This window comes from Myxine glutinosa, chromosome 5, assembly GCF_964187855.1.
Source record: "Myxine glutinosa chromosome 5, kmMyxGlut1.1, whole genome shotgun sequence".
Taxonomy (NCBI): Eukaryota; Metazoa; Chordata; class Myxini; order Myxiniformes; family Myxinidae; genus Myxine; species Myxine glutinosa.
The window spans coordinates 21,672,545-21,698,359 of record NC_136265.1 but is presented as its reverse complement, the minus strand read 5'-3'; the positions used below and the strand labels follow the sequence as shown (position 1 = coordinate 21,698,359).

Below are 25,815 nucleotides of genomic sequence, written 5' to 3'. Positions count from 1 at the left end.
TCAAGGAAAATGGAAACACCATGGCGGCCATCTTGAAATTAAAGATGATGGATGCCAATCTTTATGCAATTGATCCCATTGGATTCAGACACCATGAAAACATGGGGTAAGACACTGGAACTGTGGTGTTATCGCTCATAGTATAGAAGTTATTGAGGGAAATAGGTCACAGAGGGCGGTCATGTTGAAATTCAATATGGCGGCCACCAGGGGTTCTGAATTTTTGGGCGCCCCTCAGGAAAACAATTGGATAGGTCCATACTACATCTGTGCCAAATTTGGTGCTTTCCTGAAAAAATGAACGATACGCCCTATTTTTCGGTCTTAACTGCCGAAGTATAAGGTTAGGTAAGGGATCCAGTCAAAAGTCAAGCTTGGTGAGACAGTTGGGCCAGACTTCTCCCTTGGGCCAACTCCACAAAAAAGTTTGGATTAATTGTAGTGACAGTACTGTAGTAATAGTAGTAGTAAATGCTGTTCTATCACCTGTGCTTCTGCATTCCTATAGTCTATACATTATATTTAGTCCCTTCCAAAACAAATGAACTGTCTTGACATTGTTTGTTGTTTGAACATTACAGGCTCGACATGAGACATAAATATTATAACAAAGGTTTTATTTAATTTTCAGACTGAAAGGACTGAATTAAAAGACTGAATTAATTTTCAAACTGAATTAAATTGTATCGTTAAGCTGAGCTTGTCCATTCCCCCTTTAACCTTTTCAACGTCTGTTTTTTTTCGATCTTCGCGTGAAAGTTTGAAACAAAAGTCGGGGCTTTCGGGCAATAAATAATCAAATATATTTTAAAAATTGTTAACTACAAGCGTTCCCAGAACCAAAACGAAAATACAGAACGCACATGTGCTGGAGGTGTGTCGTGGCCAACGGCACGGCATCCTGGTCGTCATGCTCAAGTGCAAGAACGACGTCATCAGTTAAAGACGAACCTGATGCCGTGCTGATGTTCATGAAACGAAACCCCCCGATCTGCGCACACAAACTCAGATCCTCGGACTCCAAGTCGGGCTCTGATGGAGGGAACGGAGAGGGTGCAGGAGGGGAATGGTGGGATCTGCGGGTTCAGGATCCTGGACATTCAGAACCTTCGTGATGGAGTGGATGAGGCTTGCCTGGAATCAGGTACGGGGCTCTGTTTGTGCCGGTTATGCTCCTATCGAATGAGATGCATAATAAGTGCATAACATTAGGAGAGGGAGATTTGGCGAAGTAAGGGATGAGGGGCATGGGAGGACACCTGGGGTGATGGATGCAGTAGAAAATCTCCTGGGAAGAAAATATACTGGAAGCCTGGAAAGAGGTGGGCTTGTGGAGGGTTAATGGTGGTGGAAAAGATCAACATTTTAGAAGGGGGATGATCTGAGATGGTGAACAACTGTCTTGAAGACCTGGAGGGAAGAATTGGATTGAAGAGGATGTGGAAGTTGGTTCCACAGTTGGGGAAAGAGAGGAACCAATGAGGGGAGGTGAGAATGATCTTGGATTTAGGACGTTTCACCAGAAGAGGGTTCATGGTGGATCTCATGCACCTTGCAGATACCTTGGGGGGAGGGGGGGGGGGGGGGGGGGGAACTTTCTGATCATCCAACTTCTGAGTTTATCATCCATCGAACCTTCTGAATTGTGTGTTACCGTTAACCGGCTTAGTGCTCGTCGTAAAGGAGGTTTGTGGAAATTTGGAAGTAAGTTGGGATTCATAATCTGGATGTGGCATCAGATCGAGATATGATGTAAACTTAGCCTGGGTTATAAAATCCACTTGGTGGTGGAGTTATGTTACGACTGTCAATTCGGAATACATGGTGTGAGTCATCAAGTATGAAGCTTGAGGTGTCACTAAAAGGTTTTCATGGATGTTTGTTAAACTAGACCTTCCCACTTTTATTTGTACCTCCGCCACCGAAGGTGGATACAGGGTTTCACCCGTTGTTTGTCTGTCTGTGAACAGGTTGTCTGGAAAGGTTCGGGATGGATTCGGACGAAATTTGGTGGACAGATTGGTTGTGTGACGAGGTTGAATTGATTCGATTTTGGTGAAGATCTGGATCTGGATCTGGATACAATAATTTTTTAATTACCTCCACCAACAAAGGTGAACTGAGGTTATGTTTTTGAGGCACTGTCTACTTGTTACTTCTGAAAATTGAAGATTTTTCAAGTATATTGGTTGGTGGTCACATGTGTTATTCCGTCTGTCTGTCTGTCAATTGCCTACAGGTCTCAATTTTAAACTGATCTTCACTAAACTTCACCAAATGGTAGAGTTGGTCATAAGGAAGAATCCTCTTGATTTTGAGGTCATAGGTTAACTCCTCAATTTTCATCTAAAATCCTTAATTTTCATCCAAGTGACTTGAAATTTGAATAGGATTTGCATGTTTGGCCATTAAATTCAACCACCAATTGCTTTTGAGGCCAAAATTTGTTTTAGGGATTTCACAAGTGTTTTGCTCTGCACAACGTCCTCCTTGTCTGTTTGTGACCAAGATATCTCAAAAGGTTGTGGATGGATTCAGACGAAACTTGGTGGACGGGTTGGGTGTGTGACAAGGTCGAATCAATCCGATTTTGGTGAAGATCTGAATACGGATCCGGATACGAGATTCATTTTAGATTTTTAAGAGATTCTTCACCATTGAGTGATCGGGCCACAAACGATGTATAGCACGATATCTCAAAAAGTTGTGGACGAGTTATGACAAAACTTGGTGGATGAGTTGGTTTGGCAACAAGAACAAGCCGATTCGATTTTGGTTAAGGTCCGGATCCTGATCCGGCCTATCGGTGAGATACAAAACGTAAACTTTCTGAACCGTTTTTGGTTTCTAGTTCAGGAGTGTTGAAGATGTCATCAAGATGGTGATTGCCCTTTGTTGATGTTATTTTGAGCTTTGTTTATAACAGGTTTTGTTTCTCTGCAGATCCAATAGTGGTGGTGAAGGTGGAACCTGAATCTACAGGTGGTTCTCCCTCACAAGGTAGGAATCCAGACTCACGTTGCACAATTTGAAGGTAACGATACTGGATGATAAGAATTGTTTGTTGGGTTGTGTCGAGGTTTACAGTTGATTTGTAAATGAAACCTGAAATTTTTGCTAAATCGAGACTCTCTTAAAATAGCCAGATCACCGTCACAGGTTGTGCTTTTCACGTTTGAATAAATTACTGCTTAAATTTCCACGAGCACCAGCTTGCCACTTATCTTTACTCCATAGGCCCCAGAAATGCATAGCTAACCTGGTTGGTGTGGAGATGTGTTCAACTCTTCAACCGCTCTCGCACAGTAGGTCAGTTGCCACTCTTGGTTTGTTCTACAGATGTTTTCATGGCAAATGTTCTGTTGGACTTTCTAACTTGGTTCCTCCCGTACGAGTGTTTGGGCGCAAAACTCGGTTTGCCATCTCCGCACACCCATACACTATAGCTGATCCAAAGTGCAGAATGAAAGGCTGTTCTGATAGTTTTATCCCTCGTGCTGTCTCTCTCTGGAATTCACTACCTGTAACATGCTTCCCATTCTTCTATGATCTACTCTGCTTCAAGAGGAATGTCAATTTCTACTTCCTACATCTTTGAGGTTTAATCACATTTTTCCTGACTTCTGCTACTTCCTGTGTCATGGATGTTTTATTGTTATTTTTTTTTCTTTATTTCTATTTTGTTTTGCTTTATCCTCATCTTTTCCTTACCTTTTCTTATCCCCTTACCTAGTGTGGCTCTATGCCTTCTTTGGGGCGATTCCCATAAATAAATAAAAATTAAAATTGGCAATTCTTTTTTTTAAATTTTCATCCGATAGCGTTGTCTGCTGTAGCTTTCTAATTGTGCTTACGTATATGATCGTTACTGAGAATGTAGTTTTAAGTTGTTTTCCTTTATAGGAATTTTTGGGAAATGCTCAAAATGGTGTTTTCATGTGCATTTCGCATTCTGCAAATAAAGCGGAAAAGATCTGTTCACGGTGAGCGTGACGTGGGTGAAATATCCACGACATCAGAACGAAAACCATTTTTGTGTTTTGTCATTCTTTGTGTGGTCCATTCATTGAGATCCTTGAGATCGGGCCCTCACACCACCCTTCTCCTGTTCAAGTCCACCACTGTCCCGTCTTGAATCGCCATGGGCTGGCGTTGCCGCTCCGCCTCTCTCATGGTCGTAGCTTTCAATCGGACAGTAACATGCGGAAGTCTCTGCTTTCACCGGTCGACCTAACGGTCCACGTCGTGATTTTCCCTGGCAAATAATTCCCCCTCAGTTCAGATTATTTTGAAGTCAATCACCTTTAGATATTGATAATTTGCACCATCAGAAGCCATTCTCCGGTGCGTGCCACCTCGGTGATTGAACTGTAGCACTTGCGATGAATATAAGGTGCATGCAAGATGTCATAACTTTTATTGTAAGTGCAGTGTGTACGCTGTAAGCGTCTTGCATGCAAACCCAACCGGAAGTGTGCAAGACAACAAGAGCTCGTTAAACAAACACTGTATAGCTCCACCTGTGGGGGTGATCTGGCTCTTTAAGAAAAGATGGCCTCCATTGTTTTGCACAATGCAAACTGAGCGGTTACATTTTAAATATTCATGGAAATGAGAAAGTGAATCTACGCATCCGTTTGTCAAAACATTTTCTGCAGAAGTCATTAATTAACAACTAGAATGGCACTCGGTACAGCGCATACATGTACGTCCGTCCAACAGCTTGTTTTGTAGCCCACTATGAGGCCGGATCTGCATCCGGATATTAATAAAAATCCAATCGGCTTGTTCTTGTCACCGACACAACTCATCCACCAAGTTTTGTCATAACCCATCCCAACTTTATGACATATCGTGCTATGTATGGTTTTTGGCCCCATCTCTCAATGGTGAAGAATCACTTAAATAATTATAGTATCTGCATCTGGATCTTCACAAAAATCGTTTCAATTTGTCCTTGTCACACACCCAACCTGTCCACCAAATTTTGGCCTAATACGTGCATAGCTTTTTGAGATATCCTTCTCACAGTCAGACTGATAAACAAATGAAAAATCACCCATAGAGCGACACTTGGAAAAAGAGAACAAAGTAGAATGGCATTCAGTAGAGAATCATTTTGACCTCAAAAATAATTGGTGGTTGAATTCGGTGACCTGACATGCAAATCGTATTCAAAATTTAAGTTAATCGGATGAAAATTGACAATTTTAGAAATTCAGCCTATGTTGACCTTTTGGCCTAAGTTGACCTCAAAATAGTTGGTGGTTGAATCCAGTTAACTGATATGTAAATCTTATTCAAATGTCAAGTCAATCCGATGAAAATTGAGGATTTTAGGAATTTGCAGAAAGTGGTTGACCTTTGGCCTATGTTGACCTTTTGACCTCAAAAATAAATAGGATTTTGGTGGGACCACCAACTCTTCCATTTGGTGAAGTTTCGTGAGCGGATAAGTATAAGTGAGCGGACAGACAAACACGCACACACACACACACACACACACACAAACACACAAACTGGAGTGATCAACATACTTGTCCAAAAAAATTTTTTTTGCCACGTAGCAAATAGACAAACAGGAATGAAAACGTAACTTCCATCCACCTTCGGTGGCGGGGGTAATCAGGTCTTTCTACTTGGAGTGTAGCATTAATCATTGTCCTAACATTTACCTCTGTGCAGGTGAAGTAGATCCGGTGGAAGCAGAACGTTTCCAAGGTAACGTTCCTCTGACTTCACGAAGCGTTTATGTGAAGGACGAGCCAAGTGAAGATGATGACGTTGCATATGGTGAGCACTGTGTGGGTGCAATACAAAGATGAAGACTCCACACATATATTACTGTCACATAGTCAGGTGTAGGATCCTACGATCCTGGGTTCGAATCCCGGTCGATCGCTGAATTAACGCCAGGGGGGTTGACTCAGCCTGTCATCCTTCTGAGGTCAGCTAATTGAGTACCAGTTCACTGGTAATTCCCTGCTTGTCGTTAAAGGTGGCAAAAAGGGTTGGCGTCAGGAAGGGCATCTGGCCGTAAAACATTGCTTCAAAAAGGGGACCGAAAAACAACAACAACCACGGTTCCCGAAAAAGGCCAACCCCCGCCTTGCGGGGAAAAATGGCCTCTAAAGGTGGTTTTTTTATTATTTTTATAGTCAGGGGTCCCAACTACTCTCAGGTCGGAGTCAGATGACCACACCCAAAAGACCGTAGCCATACCCCAAGTCACGGAACTGGTTGCGGCTCAGATATCAGTTGCAGCAAACGTGATGCTTAAGCAAATATCGGTAAAACAGGACTCTTGCCCCATTGCTGGTTATATAAATATCAACCCTTTCGTTACAATTTACAAACTTGAAGCCAATCGCCTGAAACGTATGATTGAATGAAGCAAATACAGAGAAGCAACAGTTCAACAAAACATGTCAGCACTGTGTATGAATTCTGAAGCCTGGCCCATCGTCGTATGTGGGCACATTGAGAGATTATTTAAAAATGTATTTATATGGTGCCTTTTGCCTATGGATACAGGATTATATGGAAGTTCATATAGAACACCTTATCCCACACACTTAAAAAAATACACGAGTCTGCGAGCAGCAATTTAGATTGGTCAAGACAATGTAAAATGCCGTAACATCTTGTCCAAGTCCTGCTGAACGAAAGGTTCTTGAAAATGCCAAAAAGGCAATTTTAGTTCTTCAGTGTTCAAGCCTGGTGTTGGCTTTGCGGTTAGGGTGCCGGCTTGGGATCCTAGGATCCTGGGTTTGAATCCCGGTCGATCGCTAAATTAACAACAGGGGGGGTTGACTCAGCCTGTCATCCTTCTAAGGTCGGCAAATTGAGTACCAGCTTGCTGGGATGAATGATCCTGGTGTGTACCCCGATTTAGAATAGGTACACTGTATCATAATAGGCGACTGAGGGTTGGCGTCAGGAAGGGCATCCGGCCATAAAAACATTGCCTCAAACAGGGAACCATGATTGTCATGGGGCCCACAAGGCTAACCCCCGCTCGAGCGGGGAAAATGGCCTTAAAACGATCATTCATTCAGTGTTCAAGAACATAATTACATTTAAATAGATAAAAAATTTAAAGGTTGTTGAAAAAAATAAATCGGAATGTTACCGCCGTTTATGCAGCGTCTTTTACACCACTTTATTAGTTTCACTGGAGGGGACTACAGCTTTGCTCTGCGTCTGTCCGCCCCACCTGTGATTTTCCAGACATTTTTGCCATATCCATTAACATATTCAACTGAAACTTGGCACATGGATTTATCTTACTATAATTCACCAAATGTCTGTCTGTCCGTCTGTTCCCAGGTACCACTAAAACGGCTGAACCGATCGCAACGAAATTTTGGGTGGGTAATCCTGGGACCCCCTGGACTAAAATAGGCTTTATTGTTTTTCCAATTTTTCCAATTAGGAATTTTTTCCCAATTTTCTAGTTTTTCCAAACACGATGGAATAATATTTACCAATATGAACAGTGACGTGGCTTTTATTGAAATTCTACAAATACTGTTTAGATTTTGATGATTTGCGTGTGATATGATTTAACGGATGTTTGTATAAATCGTTTAAAATAAAAAAAAGCCTTCAATTTCTGATATTTTGCCTTTTCATTTGGGCCTCTCAATTGAAGCCCCGCCCGTAGGGCGGTTACCTTTGCTAGTTATGATAATTTACAGAAACTGCAACTTATTCTGTAGCTTTGCACACCTAAAACAATTTGTCGTACTGTGTATGGATCACAATGTCTGAGTGCTTGGAACAAGAACATTCATTGGGACCAGTCGGGGACATGTATCGCAAAGCAATTCTCCCTCCTGTTTAACACATTGTATTAGTTCTTCGTGTCCATCACTGTCTGTGTCTTTGTGTCCTTTAGGGCGGCCTTAAGAACAGGAAGTTTCGTGTTTGGAATGACTTTCAATTTTGTTTGACTGACAGGCAGATATAAGTTTTTTAATTTCACTCCTCGCTACGCACGTGTGGTCAGAATTGATTCAGAAGCAAAGTCCTGTTAAACTACTGGCTCATGTTCTGATTCGTGTTCAAAATGCAACATGCAATAATTGGAATCAAGTTGTTCCTCGATCATAACGTGACGTTTGCAGACAGAAGGATTTGTAGATAGAAGGACAGACAGACAAACAAATTGAATCTATTGCTTAACCCCACGCTTCGCACATGGGGTAATAAAGCGTGATGATCATTTTTACGGTGCGGTGAGTACAGCAGTAGATGGGTTTGTATCTGATTTATGAAGCAGTTTTAACCATGCAGTGTTTATGCCTCCGCTCCCGAAGGTGGCCGACGGCATTATGTTTTCGGGTTGTCCGTCCGTCTGTACGGGCTAAACCTTGTTTTTCTCAGCAACCATAGGTCCGATTGAGACAAAACATTCAGGGTAGGAGTGACACCCATGCAGAATGTTTTTATGACAATTGTGATGTCATGGGTCACGTGGTATGGCAGCCATCTCGGATTAAATGCAAATAATTAAAAAAATATTTCTCGGAAACCGCTGAATGGAAAAATTTTAAACTTGGCACATTGTCAATACTCCCAATGGGGAACAAAAGCATGATCATGGTGACATCATAGGTGATGTGGTATAAGACAAAAATGTTTTAATCGCATTCCTTATCCTAAAAATCAGAAATTGCATGCACATGATCTATGACCATTTGTATTGAAATATTTAACTTATGACATCATAGGTCACATGGTTTGGCAGCCATATTGGATTTAACCTTAAACCTTAAAAAAACATCTTCTCCCAAACCACCAAATTGATTGACTCGAAACTTTACCTGTGTCATTGACTTGGCATGGCGATTAAAAGATGATCACGAAAACATAATTGGTCACATGGTGTGGCAGCCATATTGGATTGAAGGAAAATATTAAATAACTAGCCGAAACCCGTGGAACATCCACGGAAGGGAGGATGTGGTGTATGGATAGAGTGTACCATTATGGATGGCAGAGGGGATTTGCTTGTCCGAGTAAGAGTTAGGAAGAAAGATGAGAATGAAGAGTGCGTATATGAACAACGATCGCCGACACCGGCACAAATGCATGCTCTGGATTGTCCACTTAGTGGACGGCTTGCTTTCGCCTTCGCCCAGCAGACGCCAATACGATGGTGTCGTAAGATGGCGTCGTATCGGCAGTTAATCGGATGCTTTTGGGCCCCAACGTCGGCTAATTCAGATTTTGCGAGTATGGCTGTACGTGATGAACAAAGAGCGCGGTTCGTAGATCGTAAATCCATTAGTGCCGTGGGCATCGGGTCACTGGGTGCGGCGTAAAAGGGATAACAAAGTCGAGTCCTTGCGCTATTATTATATAGATTATATCTCTGAAACCGTTTACCTTATCGATGCGAAATTTTACAAATATCTAACACCACTGTTGCATATAGTTTGAAAATGTGATGTCATAGGTCACGTGGTTTGGCAATGTTGAGGAATAATTTCTACTCCTGTTCTAACAATTAAAACTTCAAGAAACTCGTTTTAGCAAAATCAATGTCTTATTCACTTTTGAGAGTTTTGCTGTATTCTACTAAATGTACTAATTAGATATTAATGACGTTGTCTGCCGGTCGTGGCTGTAGCTCCTTCTGTAGGTCTTTTGTTGAACCTCATTCAGTTGTTGACCAGTCTCCAGTTGTTCACTCCTCTTCAGTCACTCTCCCAGTCCACTCTGCTCTTCCGTCACTCTCCCAGTTCTCTCTCTCAATCGCAACTTTCTCTTTCTTATAAAGGCCCAGACTCCTTCATCCAAAAGCCTTATTTGGCTCTTTTGGCCAGCTTTCTATGTTGGGAGACTGAGAGCACTACCTTATTTCTGTTCAAGAGGTCAAATACTCTGACCTGCTGAGGGAGAATTTGCAGCCTGTGTTCCATCTATGGAACACAGGCTAAATATTGATAGACACAGATGGCAGTCCAAGAGCGGTACACATTCTGTCTTTTAAAATTAACTTCTCTCTGGACCACCTGTTAGCTCTTTAACCGAAGCTAAATAGTTCAAGAGGTTTCACAGTTTTATCCAAACTGCACCACAGAGCATTTTTACTCCAGACACATTCTGTCTTTAATTATATTGCTCTAGTCCTATGCTCTTGGCTCATTTGTAAAGTAAAACATATTCCACTTTACACAAGATCACATTTAGATATATTCTAGCAATATTGTCAATAAGAATATTTATTCCCTGACAGCAGCCATCTTGGATAGAAAAACGAACCTTATCCGATCCACACGAAACTTCACAAACGTGATCCTCTACCCATACATATGCAGAGTGTACATTTTTAAGGTCATATGTCATGTGGTGTGGCAGCCACATTAGCTTGAAAACAACAACAACAGGCATTTTAAGGCCATTTTCCCTGCAAGAGCGGGGGTTAGCGTTGCGGTCCCCATGACAATCTTCTCCATTTTGCCCTATTTTCTGCATCTCCCCTTGTTAACCCCCTTGCCCGCATTTCTTCTTCGACCATCTTTAGCCAAGTCTTTCTCGGTCTTCCCTGTCCTCTACTTCCTTCTACATTCATTTCCATCGCTCTTCTCAACCAGTCACTTTCATCCTTCCTCAACACATGACCAAACCATCTCAACGTGTTCCTCTTCACAGCATCCATCACAGGCTCTATTCCCATCATCTTTCGCAATTCATCATTTGTCGTCCTCTCTCTCAACGATACTCCACACATCCACCGAACCATTCGCATTTCCACCCTTTCCAGCCTTCTTTGCTGCTCTACGTTCATTACCCATGTCTCACTCCCATAAATCATAACACTTCTCACACATGCAGCATACACCTTTCCCTTCAGCTTCAACGACACTCCCCTCCTCGTCAGCATGCCACTCAGTTCCCGAAACTTCTTCCATGCACATCTCACTCGAGCAACCGTTGCCGAGTCAATGTTTGATCTGATCCACCTTCTCCATTCAGCATGTCTCCGTGGTAACAAAATGTTTTCACACCTTCCAGCTTCACGCCGTCTCCTAGATCCAACTCAACATTTCCTCCATCTGCAGCTCAGTCTGTGCACATCTTACACTTGAATGTAGCTGCCACACTGGTTAATGGCCCTCTCAAACCACTACATTTTTCATGAACCCACTCAGCGCACAATGTACATTGAATGGAATTCACTCCGACACCCTTCCTGCACACAGCACACGGCCACTTCCCAGTTCTTTCCACCTCACCACATGCTTTACCACTTGCCATCACCTTCGTTTTTCCGATATTCACCTTCAGACCTTTTGTCTCCATACATTCCTTCCACTTGTTCATCTTCTCCTTCAGTCCATCCATACTTTCTGCAATCAACACCAGATCATCTGCATACAACAACTCCCACGGTAAACCCTCCTTTACGTTCTGAGCCAGCACCTCCATCACAGCTACAAATAGTGGTGGACTTAGTACCGACCCCTGATGCACTCCCACCTTCACCTCAAACTCACCAATGTTCCCGTCCTTCGTCCTTACAGCTGTGCGAGCTCTTTTGTACATTGCCATCACTACTCTGATCAACCATTCCTCCACTCCTAACTTCCTCAATGCCCATGTCAATACTTTGCGTGGAACCCTATCGAATGCTTTCTCCAGATCAACAAACCCAAGAAACAACTTCTTCCTCTTCTCCATGTACTTCTCCTGCAACTGCCTCACAATAAAAAGCGTGTCTGTCGTTCCTCTTCCTGGCATAAATCCAAACTGCATTTCGTCAATCTTCACTTTCTTCCTTATCCTCCTCTCCAACACCCTTTCCAATACCTTCATTCCATGCTCCAATAACTTTATCGCTTGATACGAGCCACAGTCCAGAGGGTCACCTTTCCTCTTGTATAGAGGGACGAGGGTACTCGGTTCCCAATCCACTGGAATGCGGCCTTCTTTCACCACCAGATTACAGATCTCTGTCGTTCTGTTCACACCCCAACTTCCTGCTGCCTTCAACATGTCTCCCACAACTCCCGTCGGCCCTCCCGCTTTTCTACTCTTCATTGCTTTTATCGCTTCCTCAACTTCCTTCTCGGTTATCTTCTCTGCCGGTCCTAAAACTGAGTTACTCTCTATGTTGCCATCCCATTCATTCTCTGCATTCAACAGCATTTCCATATATCTCTTCCATCTTCCTTTAATTCCATCTGGGTCCACAACGATTTGTCCCACTTCATCCTTCAAGCAACTCACCCCCATCACATCACACCTCTCTTTCGCTATCTGCTTTGCAATCCTGAATACCGCTCTCTGACCCTCTTCCGAATCCAAGCGTTCTCCAAACATTTTCCTCCATGTCTCCTGGCCTTTGCTACCTCCTTCTTTGCAGCCTTCTTGGCTGCCTTATAACTTTCATGCTCTGCCTTTTCTGCTCCCGTACCCTTCGCCTTCTGCCACTCCTTGAACTTCTTCCTCTTCTCGTCAATCCTCTTTCCAACTTCATCATCCCACCACCTTGTTTCCGAGTGCCTCGGTGGTCCTTTTGTCCATCCACATACCTCACCAACGGCTCCCAACAGACTATCTTTCATTGACCTCCAACTACTTTCAAGCTCAACCACATCATCCTCGACCATACTCAGCCTCTCTTTTAATGCCTCCCTCACTGTCACCTCTTTCAACCTCCACACCTTCATTCTCGGTTGACATTAGCTTGAAAGCCGATATTCAAAACAATCCCTTCTCTGAAACTGCTTCACTGAGTCATGCCTGGTGAAAATGTGATACTTGAAAACAGCTGAAGGGATTTAAATCAAACTTGTTTATTTTTCGGACTGTGAACGATGGCATCTACCTGTTGTGGGACTATGCGGAGCGGCCGCCCGCCCGCAGGCATATTGGCATTGTTCTAGTTTATCTTTATTTTTTGCATTTCGATGCAAGCGTACCCGTTTGGTAAGTGATGTCATCCTCAATGCAAGGATCACTAGTGTGACTCATGGCTGGACGGGGCATCCGTCACTAGACCTGTAGAAACAGTGTTCCAACCTAGGATACTCCAAGTGGCTGATTTGGTCCGCACCGAGGTCAAAGATCCAATGAAACTACTTTTGAAGGGAGAATCCACCCGAGCATGACTCGATATGATGCAATCTCAAAGACTTGGGACTTCATCATCTCTCCTCTTTATTTGTTTCCTCTGTTTGTTGGTGACCTCTTACTCTCTCGACCTAGTTCAAGTATTTTATAGCTGCGTACCTCATCTAGGATCCTGAGTTTGAATCCCGGTCGATTGTTGAATTAACGCCACGGGGTTGACTCAGCCTGTCATCCTTCCCAGGTCGGCAAATTGAGTACCAGCTATGTATATTGTTATGAATTTGGTAGAGCAACATCTAGAGCTAGGTAGATCTGAATCGGTAGGTATTCGGCTGTCGTGACAGGGACTCTACATGTAATAAGTTCTTGATGTTTAGGCGTTTGTCGGGGGAAGATGTATGATTGTGGACCTACCTGGAGGTTCGAGTGTTAAATAGTGAGGGATTAAAGGTAACGCCCCTGTGAGTCTCACCTAGTAGTCAAACCTTTGTCCATTATGGCACTGCAAACCACATAAACATTAGTTAGGTCCTTAGCGCAACATTAAATAATTCCTTTCCCTGACAATGACTTCGGAATAAATGGACAGGAGGCCAGGCCAAGGGCACCGCCGCGGTTGGCCGCCGCCGTTTGCACCTCCAGGGCCTACAAACCTCGCCTGGCACGTGTTATAACACAAGGACCGCGGGGTCGGGGACGGGAGATGTCAAGAGTGGAGCGATGCCGGAGAGGGCGTGACCTGGGCGAGCCGGCGAGTTGGGAGGCTATGATTGGCTGAGGAGTGCGCCAATGTGACGTCATCGGCGAGAGATATAAGCGACGGTCGGACGCCATTTAGAGTTGGCACACAGGGCAGTCGGCAGTTGGCACTGAAGAGTTGGCACACAGAGCAGTCGGCAGTTGGCACTGAAGAGTTGGCACAGAGCAGTTCGTACGGCAGTTCGTTGGCAGTTGGCACAGAACACAGAGCAGTCGGCAGTTGGCACTGAAGAGTTGGCACAGAGCAGTTCGTACGGCAGTTCGTTGGCAGTTGGCACAGAGCAGTGAACAGTTGGCACTTGGCTGCCAGCACTCCCGCAGAGAGTCGAGTCGAGTGGAGTTCAAAGGAGTCCTTCCTGGCCCTGGTCGAGTGGAGTTCGTTTGCTTTGTGCAGCCCTGCGTTGGACCGTTGGAGCAAGGGAGCTCGTGGTGTGGGTGTGCCGTTGAACCGACGAGGCCTGGTGGCGGTTGAGCGCGGCCGTGTTACAAGAAGACGAAAGGAGCCAGATAAGCCCGAGCTCCGCGTTACACTTTACCTGACGAGACGTGTTATTTTCGTATTCATAATCTCCCTCGTATCGTGTTTGGTATCTGTTGTGTGTGGGATCCCAATTTAGGCTTATTAGAGTTATTAGTATTACCGGCGCGGGCTTTTTCACTGTCTTTACTTTTCATTAATAAATCCTTGTATTATTTTCTGTATATATCTGAACGCAGTTTCCTGGGTGTTTGATTTTAATAGATAAGGCGGCGGGGGGGAGCTTCGCCGTGTCCGCCATTCCGCGCGTTTAACTTTGTGTTGAGTTTGAATCCGCCATTGAGTTTTCGCCTCGGGAGTGTAAAGTCTCGCAATCGGCCATCCGTAACTGTGGTGTTAATCACGGTTGCGTAACAATATGTTCACAGATGTATCATGTTTACAGATGGCGGATAACCTGAGGAAGAGTTGAACAGCCATATTGAATCCCTGAAGGGAAGAATTAGCTTAAACAGAGTGAGGAAGTTGGTACCAGAGTTAAGAGAAAAAAAGGAAAAATTGAGTGGAGGTAAGTGGTGAGCGCGCTGGGTGTTTCACCAGAAATGGCTACTGGTAGACCAGACCACATGTTATCTGGATAAACCTGAGGAAAGGAAGTAGGTTGAGAATGGAAAGCGTAAAGCGTACAGAGACAGAAAAGAGGCCATCGACCGACCTGTCTGCTATACGAGGTAAACAGGGCCGGTTATTTGGTTTAATCGTGGGTGATTCCAATACTTTTGCGGGCTTCGGCCTCCAACAAGATGTCAAAGGAATGGGCGAGGGTCACCAGTCCAAAAGTCAGATATCGTTGGAGAACAGGAAGGATTTGATGTCAAATGCGATGACAGATTCCATGACTTAGCTTATACAGGAATTGGAAGTTACCTCATGGACCTGTAGTTTTTGAAACATTTTCCATTGTGTTTTTGCAACTTTTTTAGTGCAGTGATGTTGGCCGACTTCCAAGTAGACAGGCGTTCACCAAGGGCAAATGACAGCTTGAACAGAGCAGAAATAGGTTATGCAATAGAGCAGTTCTTATCACATGGGTGCTGATGCCAGCCAGGCCCATCACGGAATTCGAGTTGAGGGTTGCCAAAATGTCTCCACTTTCGCAGGTGAGAAAGAAACCATGTCCAGGAGCAGTTACAAATGATTAGGGTAGGTACATGGAGTGAGGGGTTGGGCGTGCTATATTTGGAAGCAAACGCAGGATTGAGACATTCGGCCTTCTCACGAGCAGAGTCACCTCTGGTACCATTGGCAGGGAAGGAGGAGAAGTATTCACCAAAGACAGACTTGTCAAGGTACCACCACATCCTTGAGGAAGGAAACAGGTACACCCTCCAAAAGGTGAAAGAAAGTTATTTGAAGGCAACTACCCCACCACAGGATTTCAGTGTGCCAGAGCTTAGAGGATGGGTTAAAAAAGCAAATGATTTACGTAGATCCCTCAAGTTGGCTTGCGTGAACCGCCAGACCCTCCGGCTATGAGGCAGCTCTGATAATAGCCAGAGAGATGTTCTCTCTCACAAGAATATGATCAGATGAACCAACTGGAGCAGTGGAGGAACAGGAGACGTAAACAGGGAAGCTGGTCATTACCACGTCCAGAAGGGAGGATTTGCCTTTGGCATAAATCCGGGTCGGAAATTCACGGATTGCGTCGGGCCTGTGGAGTCCCGGGAGACCTTTGCTGCAGAGGTACTAACGCCCAGCCAATCGGTTGGGAAGTGGTACCGACAATTCTGCAGATTCAAAGCAATCAAGAAAGAAAAATCTAGGCTTGCTTCGACTTGTCTTCCTCTGCCAAAGAGCGTAACTCTCTTTTGGAAGACCTTTTCACTCTTATTCACACGTGACCTTTTTATCTGCCCCAAAATGCATCATATTGATTAATCTCTCTGGTGTTGTCCTCATGCTTACCTGTGCTGTGCTAATGTTTTAACCCCATGCACGCAAAGCGAAAAGCGGGGTTAAGCAATTGATTGTGTCTGTCCACAAACGTCAGGTAATGATCGAGGAACAACTTGATCTAAATAGAATGTTATATTTTGGACATGAATTGGAACACCAAACTGCAGTCGAGCTGTGCTTTGACTCTGAATTTGGTAAATTGAACGGAATCTCGTCCCGATTGTGCACGCGCGGAAAGGAGTGAGATTTTTTTTTGTTCGTCTGTCTGTCTTCCTGTCTGGCAGTCAAACAAAATTGAAAATCATTCCAAACAGGAAGCTTGCTGTTTTTAAGGACGTCATGTAGGACACAAACACCAGGCACGAATAACTAACGTAGCGTGTTAAATAGGGTGGTGTAAAAGATGCTGCATCAACGGCGGTGAACTTCGATCTGATAAAAAAAAAAATTATACAAACTTTAAAATCTTTATCTTATTTTCATTGAATTATATACTTGGACACTGCAGAACACATATCGCCTTTTTGATACTTTCAAAACCCCTCCATTTATCAGCATTTGGATGAGATATTACGGCATTTTACGTCATCACTTTCAGTGGAATTTGCTGCTCATAGACCCCGCCCATGTCCTTGTTTCCCAAGACTGCATGGAGTAAGGTGTTCTATGCATGAACTCTTCAATTTTGTGATTGGTGGATAAGTAACAATTTAAGAGGTTTTATATGGAGTGGGATAAGTTCCTGACTTTTCACTCGAGAAATCTAAGGCAATTCTCGGTATAATCGGATGAAAGTGCACTGTGGATTTTGATACCTTGCAAATGTAAAAGAGCCTTTTTTTTTCTCCAACCTAATTTGTATTTTTGTGGATTATTGTTGCAGAGGGACTGGCGATCCACGGTGAAAGCTTCTGTTCGAGCTGGCCTGAGCTTTTGCACAATAAGGTCACTTTGAAAAGGCATGTAAAGAGGAAGCACCACCACCAGGGATCATGTCAGGCGAACAAAAGGTTAAACAATTGTTCTAGCATCATCAATCGCAGAAGAAAATTTAAACATGCGAGTGCTCACGCAGGTGAGAAAACGTCCGAGCTTCCTGTTTCAGGAACAGATTTTACATCTAGTTGGCGAAGGAAACACGTCACCAGGCGCACAAAGGCAAAGCTTTACAAGTGCACCGTCTGTCAAAAGGCCTTTGTGAGTCCATCTTCTCTAAAGATTCACGAGATGATTCATACGGGTGAAAAACCACACAAATGCTCCGTTTGCGAAAAACCTTTCCGGACGATGTACAAACTAAAGATGCATGAGAAGATTCACTCGGGCGAGAAGCCATACGACTGTTCCGTCTGTAAAAAGTCATTCGCCTATTCCAGCACCCTCAAGAGGCATAAAGTTATGCACATGAACGAGCCGCCAAATAAATGTTCCGTTTGTCAAAAGACCTTCACGACTTCGTCTTATCTGAAAATGCACGAGAGGCTTCACGTGGGCGAAACGCCGTACCCATGTTCCGTCTGTACGAAAGCGTTCTGGAACCCTTACGATCTACAGCGACACGGGGTCATTCACATCGGTGAAAAGTTATGTGCATGTCCTTTTTGCAAAAAGGCTTTTACAACGTCCTCTTATTTGAAGATGCATCTGAAATTTCACACCGGCAAGAATTCCTACAAGTGTGTTGTTTGTGATAAAGGCTTTTGGAATCCTTCATCCTTAAAGAGACATAGGAATATTCACCTGAGCGAAAATGCATACAAATGCTCGATTTGTGAAAAGGTTTTCACGATCTACTGGTACCTCAAGAGACACGAGATGATTCACACGGGTTTAAAGCCGTACATATGCACGTTTTGTAAAAAGGCCTTCAGAACACTATCCCATCTACAAAGGCATGAAAAAATTCACACCGGTGAAAAGCCATACAGATGCTTCATTTGTAATAAGACTTTCCGGATTGCCCATCATCTTAAAGGTCATGAGAAGGTTCACGTCAGCAAAGGTACACATGTACTCTGCTCATGAATAAAAAAAACATGCTAAATGGCTCTAAGGAATTATGCCGATATATATATATATATATATATATATATATATATATATATATATATATATATATATATATATATATATATATATATATATATATATATATATATATATATATATATTTACGAGGGCCAGTCAATAAGGAACTTTAAAATGGCAATATAAATTTGAGAGTGTAGTTGTAGACGACATATGTTATATCTATGGGTAAGAGTCATGTTTTGCCCGTTTTAGATCTGGCAACATTGAGCGTATGACGTCAGTAGGGCAAGAGCAACAATGTCCCAGGCCGAAGAGAGTGAAAAACATGCACAAGTGCAGAGAGAACAAAGTCCAGAAACCAAAAAGTCAAAAACGTGTTGAGTGTAACCAGTAGTGAGAGACAGGCCCAGTGTCTCCAAAAACGTGTTCAATCTCCTTTGTTCACCCTCGCCGAGGGTGGGGAGGGGGGGGGGGGGGGGAGTCTTGGAGGTGTCCTGGCTCCGGATTGGTGGAGCCCATTACTCCACCCCACAAGCTCCCCCGAAGTGTCTCAGGCCCCGATTGGTGTGTTTGAAAAGTGGGAAGGGGCTAAGATAATGGTCTGCGATGAAATAACTATTCTAAGGGACCTATTCTGAAACTAAACTATTCTGAAATAACTAAAATGTATGGTGTTTGCCAATACATTTTAGTGGTTTCCCAAAACCACAACAATATATGTGTATATATATATATATATATATATATATATATATATATATATATATATATATATATATATATATTGTTGCGGATCTCGAACGTCGGCTCTCCCCTTATCAAGGGGAGGTTAATCCCCTTGTCCTTTTATCTGGCCGACGCGAGTCCTGGAAGTTATACGCTCCTTCTGGTCGGTATTAGGTAGGGTTATTGGTCAACTTAGTCCTAATACCTAATTACTAACACCGACCGTGAAGCAGGGAAATAACTCCCGCCCAAACCACGGTGTTAGTGGACACGCCGAGCGAAGCAAGCCGCAATTCGGGCCGTTAGCAATGACTAAACCCGATTATGGCGGTTCCGATCGTGCCACGTTTACCCAATGGATAAAAGACTGATGCGATCGGATGGATAGGAAACCCAGAAAATAGGAAGAACAAAGATTGGTTTATTAATTATGTACAAAGAAAGAAGAGGAAACGAAAGAAATGTACAGGATATGAAGAGGAAGAAGAAGCACACAGGGCAGCCTTAAACGGTCTTATTCTTAATACCCCAGGACAAACGGGCCCGTCTCACATACACACTCACACGGGGATTGTAGATGGTTGAAGGTCACCACCGCATCCAGACTCCAGCCCGGCTCCGGTCCAGGCTCCTGTCCAGTGGGCGAAACCCGGCAGGCAGCTTCGCGTGTAGTGGAACACGAACGGACAATTATATAACGGGGGGAAGGCTGGTGTCCTAGCAGCGTACGTAATAAGTGCACGCTCGTGCCACACGCCCCGCTCTTCTAGTCAGTCCTTCAAATCACAGTAGTCCTCCAAGTCCTTTCACATGTGTGCTCTCCCAATAGTCCTGTAAAAGGGCTTTGCATTCGCGCTTTTATAAGTCAAGCAGCGATCGCTCCGCGAGCTCAAAAGCCACACCTAGCAGGCGATCTTACCTCAGCCCTGGTTGGCTGGTCATCGCTTACCGGCCATGCCCTGATGGTGGGTTGACGTGGCCACACCTTCTTCCTGGCGTTCCGCCCCCTTTTTCCGGGCCTCACCTCGTGGCTTATGGCGGCGTTTGAGCGGAAGCCCAGCGAGGCTGCGAACGCTGCTGGCAAGGCGCGTAACAATTTGGGAGGGCCATGGGGCACAGACAGGAGGGCGCGCTTAATGGCGTCGCTTGGAGGGGGAGGCTGGCAAAATGAATGGAATGGGGCCTACTCCTTATTTGATTGACACAACGCAGATTCAACTATTGGAAACACGGCCTTACCTATACACATACTAATGAAATAACTGAAGTCCTTTGATGACCTACGTGTTGCTTGTGGCCTAACTATGGGGTGCTACCTTTAACCTTTTAATGATGTCATATTTACAAGTGTGGGTTCTCAAAACCACAACACTGCACCCCCCCTTTTCCTAGGCTCGCCCAAGCCGAAACAATAGGACTATCTTTTAATTAGTGTGACACTTAGGTGTGGTTACCCTCTACTTTTAACCTACTACCCTGAGTGCGACAGTTTTAACACTAGATATGTCCCCCCTGCTGCGTTGCGTCCTACCTGACTCACGCCCACAATTAACCGAATTACGGAATGGTTCTCAATCTAAACATTTAAGCCAGTGGGGAGCATTATTTACAAGACTGCTTTTTCCCACAAAAGACAGGTCCTGGGTTGTAGTGTAAATAATAGTAGAGAGAATTTGAAAAGAGGAAAATGCCATTGCAATGCACTGCACCGATACACCATACCCATATGTACCAATAAAATGCACCCTAATAAAAAATGCATGAAAAGCACCAAAAATGCACAAAACAAACATTTTAAAATGATTGATGTCTTCTGGGCTTCTCTGCTGGGCCGATGTATCTTGGCTGTCTTCTTGCTTGATGTTAATTTAATAAAAAGGGCACAAACCGCGTCCGCTTTTTTATTTATGGCCAGCAGGGCCAACGTAGGTGGTCCGACTGCTGGGCATTGATGCCACTTTAAAACACAGTGGTGCGCAAGCCAGATACGGCTGGCAGCAATGGTCTATCCCAGCAGAGGTGCCAGGCCACAGAACGTGTGGTCCATAGGTGCCAGGCCACAGAACATGTGGTCCATAGGTGCCAGGCCACAGAACGTGTGGTCCATAGGGTGTACCGGTGCAGGCAGGCAGGCAGCAAGGGTGCAGGCAGCAAGATTCAGGACACCTGCACACTCCCCTTGGACAAAAGACCATGGTCCATGAGTGGGGAGGCAGACAAAGCAGAGGTTAGCGGGGGTGGGGGGGGGGGCAAGGGCGCAAGGGTACTCATAATCACAAAGCAGTGCGACATGAAGGGCGCGGGAGAGCGAGCTGAGAAAAGCTCGTCCCTACTCGTACGTCACCCCCCATGTCACCTACTCTACCCTTGCCCTTCCCCGTATTTACAAATTTCGTCTCTACCCGTCTTGTCTCCCATATCTCCCCTAATGCCAAATTCGTTACCAATCCCTCCCAAGAAGGAAGGGATGGAATCACATACAATGTCCCATTCCGTCATGATGCGTCTCACATTTCCAAACATTTGCAAAAACTGGTGTGGAGTTCTGTCACCTCGGTGAGTGGATGCGGATGGTGCGAAGAGATTTTCTCCTAACTATCTTCTAAATGACATTTACTCTCTTTAATCTACCGGGGGTCTTGCCCTGCCAATCCATTGGCCATCTTACACTATGTGGTTCTAGAAACCAATTCCCATTGACCATCCCTGTGGTGCTCACCAATTTGGGGTCTCACTCCCCCAATTTTTCTCTACTGTGCCCTCACACAATTTCGGGGCTGGGTCATGTGGCTCTTCTAGCAGGTCCTACTTACCTGCGCATCTCCGCCACCGAACGTCACCACCCGAGCTTGCCTAGCTCCTCACTATCCTAACCTACCTGGGGAAGGCCCTCCCTGGCACTTACCCCCTCGATGCCCTCTCTGGCATTGGGCTACCCGGGTCCTCTCCTGGGATCCTCGGGCCCCGCTGAACACTACTGAACTGAACACTAACTGGCTCCCAGAGCCTACCTGCGGCCTCACCTGGCCAACAGACTACCAGTGGCGGAGTGCCCCAATAACCACACTTACTAACAGGCTCACACGCCCAGCCATTCCACTTCACTTATGCACCCAACAAAACACTACTTTCCACTACCCGCACCACAGATGCCAATATCCACCAAATTTACCTACTCCCTCTACCTAACTTTAAACTACCCTCCCCGGGTATTCGTGAAGGGGTCCATCCTTCCCCCATCCACTCCTTCGCACCATGCACTCCACTCCACTCATTCCATACTCCATCTACTCCACACCATTTATTTCACACAACCATTCTCCACTTCCACGCCATGCAAGTCATTCACTCAACACCATTACACTCATCCACAATACCCTCACAATACATCACTTCTCCAAACCATTGCCTCATTCTCTCAGATCTTCCCACACTCCAATTCCTCATTTCAACATGCTCACCAGCAAAACTCTCATTCAATTCCTCATTTAATAAACTACACCACAAACACACTGCATCATCTAATCTAACTATTTCCCCTAATACTGGTGCTCTCCCTGTCATCCCTTATACGAAGCACTCCCTCGTCATTATCATCCATCTAATCTCTCTACGTCCCCACTACTTGTACAATGTCACTACTTAAATCTCAAGTCACCTATGGTCATCTTTCTAAATTCCTAACATTATCCTAACCCTCCCTGGCTAGCTTGCACCGCCAAACCCCATAAAGCTATAGCTCCTTTGCCCCAAAAAGGGATGTGAGGGATGGTAGAGCTACCATCCCCCGACATCACTATCGCCATTTGTCCACTACTCTGAGCCTCTCGTGCGGTAATGCATTTTCACAGCTCGGCTTCGAAAAACCGAGCAATGCGTGCGGATGGTCAGTCTCCTGTAGGTTGGGTCCGTCCGGCATTTTCGATTCTGGGGAGGAGGCATACTCGGGCCGAGGTTCCAAGGTCCATCTCGGCGCGGAGCCCTTTGGTCTCCGGCCCGATGACCCAACCTCGCCCGGTCGGAACACCGCGCCCGCCAGGGGGCAAAGGTCCGACCTGGCCTTTCTCCCCCGGAATCGTGCCGGTCGCCGCTATGACGCGGCACCGACCAAACAGGGCGGGACCCGGCCCGAATCGTGCACAGCGCTCCTTGTGAGAGCGCCACGGCAACGATCCCCGCCGGCCCCCGCAGCACACAAAGAACACCACGCCCCGAGAGCTCGCGTCGGCTATACGTCGGCCTAACCGCTGCCCCGGTCAGCGTCGATGCTCGAATCGCATGCTCACATCCACGCCTCGCGACCCGTTCTACACTCACACATCGAGGCATCTCCATACACTCCTTTGTTACACACCTTTCTTCCACGCACTTCTCTCGTGCACTCTCTTTTCTTACACACTCTCGCGCACATTCTTGTGCACCCATTCCTTCCTCACACTTCATTACACACCTGGCCATTACACACCCTCATGCGCACTCTCCCGTTACGTACTCCGTAACCACCACGGGTGTGCACTCTTGCACATACCCACTCAGCGCACACCTACCCCCGGGTGTGCAATCTCCTGTCGCACACCCAATCACGCGCTCTAATGTGCATCCCCGCACACTCTCCACAACCAACTCAGGTGTGCATCCTCTCACACTCTCCCCATCCATCTCACTCTCTGTATCACACTCACTCTCACACATACACTCCCTTGTGCATTCTCCCTCGCTCTCGGTTTCATACTCGCGCTCCGGCGCCATTCGCACATGCACGCCATTTCCATTCACACAGTGCACCACGGACCTTCTACGAGCGCCCAGGTGACGCCGGGATCCCAAGCACGCGAAAAATCCTTTCGCGCCAAACCTTTTCGCGCCATATACAGCCCGGCTTACCTTCGGGATCCTTTTCTCCACACGCAGCTGCAAACTTTTATTTTGGTTAAGAAGCACGGCATCATGATGTAAATACAGACTTTGTACACATTTCATCTTTTCCTCCCGCGAGTGCTTTTCTAAGTCCGCCGTCTCTTCCGCCCCAATTTCCACTATTTCTTTGATTTTATTTTCTTTATTCAGCTCGACAACCGCTAGCGCCAATAAAATAAGATTTTCTAATTCAGCGGTCGTCGGCTTCTCTCTTCCCTGAGTCGCGATTTCTACCCCGGTCCACCCGGCCGTGCTTTGCTCAGGCTTGCTTTGCTCAGGCTTGCTTTCCCCGCGCTTCTCAAATCGCGCTACCCCGTCGCATACCCGTGTGCCTTTCCCGCCTGACCTGCCATCTATGTCTTTCCCCATCTGTCTTATCTGGCCACCCATTCTGTTTCCAAACCCCGTTAACCTGTCCTTCATGCCCTCCATTTGATTTTCTCGGGTGGCCATCCTTTTTTTCAACCCCGTTAACCCCTCATTCATTTCTCTGGCTTGGCCACCCATGTCCTCTAATTGGCCCCCTAATCTGTTTTCTAATCCCCCCCAATTTGCTTTCTAACCTCCCAATTGCTCCCCCATTCTATTTTCTAACCCTTTTATTTCCCGAGTGGACTTATCACTTTGGGTGTCCAACTTTGCCATCATCTGGATCATAAAGACTCGCATGTACTCTGGCATCTCGGGCTCGGCTGCCGCGGCCATGTGCGAAGCGCCGCCATTTTGTTCGCCTCCAACCCCCACTGCCGCACGCTCTTCACTTTCCTCCTCCATTCCTCCCAATTGTTCTTCCCTGGGGTCCTGGGTTAATTCTAACCCCTCCTCTACCTCCTCATTTACCCCCACCGGCATCCGATCGCCTTGGCTATCCATGGCACGATTTAATTTAGATTTTATATAAAATTTCGGCTGCTCGTAATTTTGACCAAATTTTGTCCAGATATAAAGAATTTGGTTCGGGTCCCAAATCCCACTCCCCCAACACCAATTGTTGCTGCCAATAGCACAATTGGTGTCCAAAATTTTGTCTAACAAATTTAGTCCCAGGTTCCAAATCCCCACTCCTGACTACCAATTGTTGCGGATCTCGAACGTCGGCTCTCCCCTTATCAAGGGGGGGGCGGGGAGGGGGGTTAATCCCCTTGTCCTTTTATCTGGCCGACGCGAGTCCTGGAAGTTATACGCTCCTTCCGGTCGGTATTAGGTAGGGTTATTGGTCAACTTAGTCCTAATACCTAATTACTAACACCGACCGTGAAGCAGGGAAATAACTCCCGCCCGAACCACGGCGTTAGTGGACACGCTGAGCGAAGCGAGCCGCGATTCGGGCCGTTAGCAAGGACTGAACCCGATTATGGCGGTTCCGATCGTGCCACGTTTACCCAATGGAGAAAAGACTGATGCAATTGGATGGAGAGGAAACCCAAAAAATAGGAAGAACAAAGATTGGTTTATTAATTATGTACAAAGAAAGAAGAGGAAACGAAAGAAATGTACAGGATAGGAAGAGGAAGAAGAAGCACACAGGGCAGCCTTAAACAGTCTTATTCTTAATACCCCCAGGACAAACGGGCCCGTCTCACATACACACTCACATGGGGATTGTAGATGGTTGATGGTCACCAGCGCAGCGCGTCCAGGCTCCAGCCAGGCTCCGGTCCAGCGGGCGAAACCTGGCAGGCAGCTCCGCGTGTAGTGGAACGCGAACGGACAATTATATAACGGGGGGGAGGCTCGTGTCCTAGCGGCGTACGTAATAAGTGCACGCTCGTGCCAAACGCCCCCTCTCTCCAATGTCCTGCTTTAGCACAAGGTTCCAACCAGAGTCCTTTCACAAGCGCGCTCTTCTAGTCAGTCCT

The 25,815-nt window shown here is 45.6% G+C and overlaps 1 protein-coding gene across 1 annotated transcript; it reads left to right on the top strand.

The window, feature by feature from the left end:
- Window positions 1-852: 852 nt before the first annotated feature.
- On the top strand, window positions 853-18,362 carry LOC144892218 (uncharacterized). Its single transcript, XM_078777696.1, has 4 exons — window positions 853-1,144; window positions 2,944-3,000; window positions 5,686-5,793; window positions 17,166-18,362. The coding sequence occupies exons 1-4, from the start codon at window positions 1,036-1,038 to the stop codon at window positions 18,305-18,307; spliced, it is 1,416 nt and encodes a 471-aa protein (XP_078633822.1). The 5' UTR covers window positions 853-1,035; the 3' UTR covers window positions 18,308-18,362.
- Window positions 18,363-25,815: the final 7,453 nt, after the last annotated feature.